General features: G+C 43.5%; 1 protein-coding gene across 1 annotated transcript in view; it reads left to right on the top strand.

The window, feature by feature from the left end:
- The window catches only part of asb7 (ankyrin repeat and SOCS box containing 7), a gene marked incomplete at its 5' end in the record, with an annotated part of 10,586 nt that extends 9,636 nt beyond the window's left edge, over window positions 1-950 (top strand). The window contains 1 exon segment of the mRNA XM_014013081.1: window positions 424-950. Within this exon segment, the coding sequence (XP_013868535.1) occupies window positions 424-563 (140 nt within the window). The 3' untranslated portion in view covers window positions 564-950.
- Between the last annotated feature and the right edge of the window lie 5 nt (window positions 951-955).

Below are 955 nucleotides of genomic sequence, written 5' to 3'. Positions count from 1 at the left end.
CTCATGTCTAACTCATGTCTACCTTACATCTTACTCATGTCTAACTCATGTCTAACTCATGTCTACCTTACATCTTACTCATGTCTAACTCATGTCTACCTTACATCTAACTCATGTCTAACTCATGTCTACCTGACATCTAACTCATGTCTAACTCATGTCTACCTTAAAACTCATGTCTAACTCATGTCTACCTTACATCTAACTCATGTCTAACTCATGTCTACCTTACATCTAACTCATGTCTACCTTACATCTAACTCATGTCTAACTTACATCTAACTCGTGTCTAACTCATGTCTACCTTACAGGACCAGGACTGGATACCTCTGATTCAATAATGAAGCAGTTTTAGTGAAGACTCAGGTCTTTATCAGGCTGCAGAGACCGGACCTCCTCTAACAGTCTTTCTTTTCCTTTCAGGGCAGCCTCGGACTCTTCAGGACTTGTGTCGGATCAAAATCCGTCACTGTATCGGTCTCCAGAGCCTAAAGTTCCTGGAGGACCTTCCTCTGGCCAAGGTCATGAAAGATTATTTAAAACACAAGTTTGACAGTTTGTGAGGAGCAGGAGGACAGCATCATCAGACTATGCAAGCATTAATCTGTCCATCTGCAGACATCATTTCTTCACTTTGCCTTATCAAACACTGGACAAGGTGCTGAGGACCCCAACCGGATCCAAACACAGTCAGAACCAGAAACTAAATTAAACTGCAGGCGGTCTTACTATAGTTCTCACTTTTACATCATTTAATCCCCTCATGTTGTCCAGGTTCAAACACAAACATGAGTTCACAACACGTTCAGCATTAAAGACAGGATCTGACTGAGACTGTTAGAGACCTGCTGGGACCTTTAGAGACCTGCTGGGACCTTTAGAGACCTGCTGGGACCTTTAGAGACCTGCTGGGACCTTTAGAGACCTGCTGGGACCTTTAGAGACCTGCTGGGAC

The sequence above is a fragment of the Austrofundulus limnaeus genome, unplaced genomic scaffold (genome assembly GCF_001266775.1).
Source record: "Austrofundulus limnaeus strain Quisiro unplaced genomic scaffold, Austrofundulus_limnaeus-1.0 Scaffold98, whole genome shotgun sequence".
Lineage (NCBI taxonomy): Eukaryota > Metazoa > Chordata > Actinopteri > Cyprinodontiformes > Rivulidae > Austrofundulus > Austrofundulus limnaeus.
The sequence above is the reverse complement of the archived record's forward strand: the minus strand, read 5'-3'. Positions and strand labels throughout refer to the sequence as shown.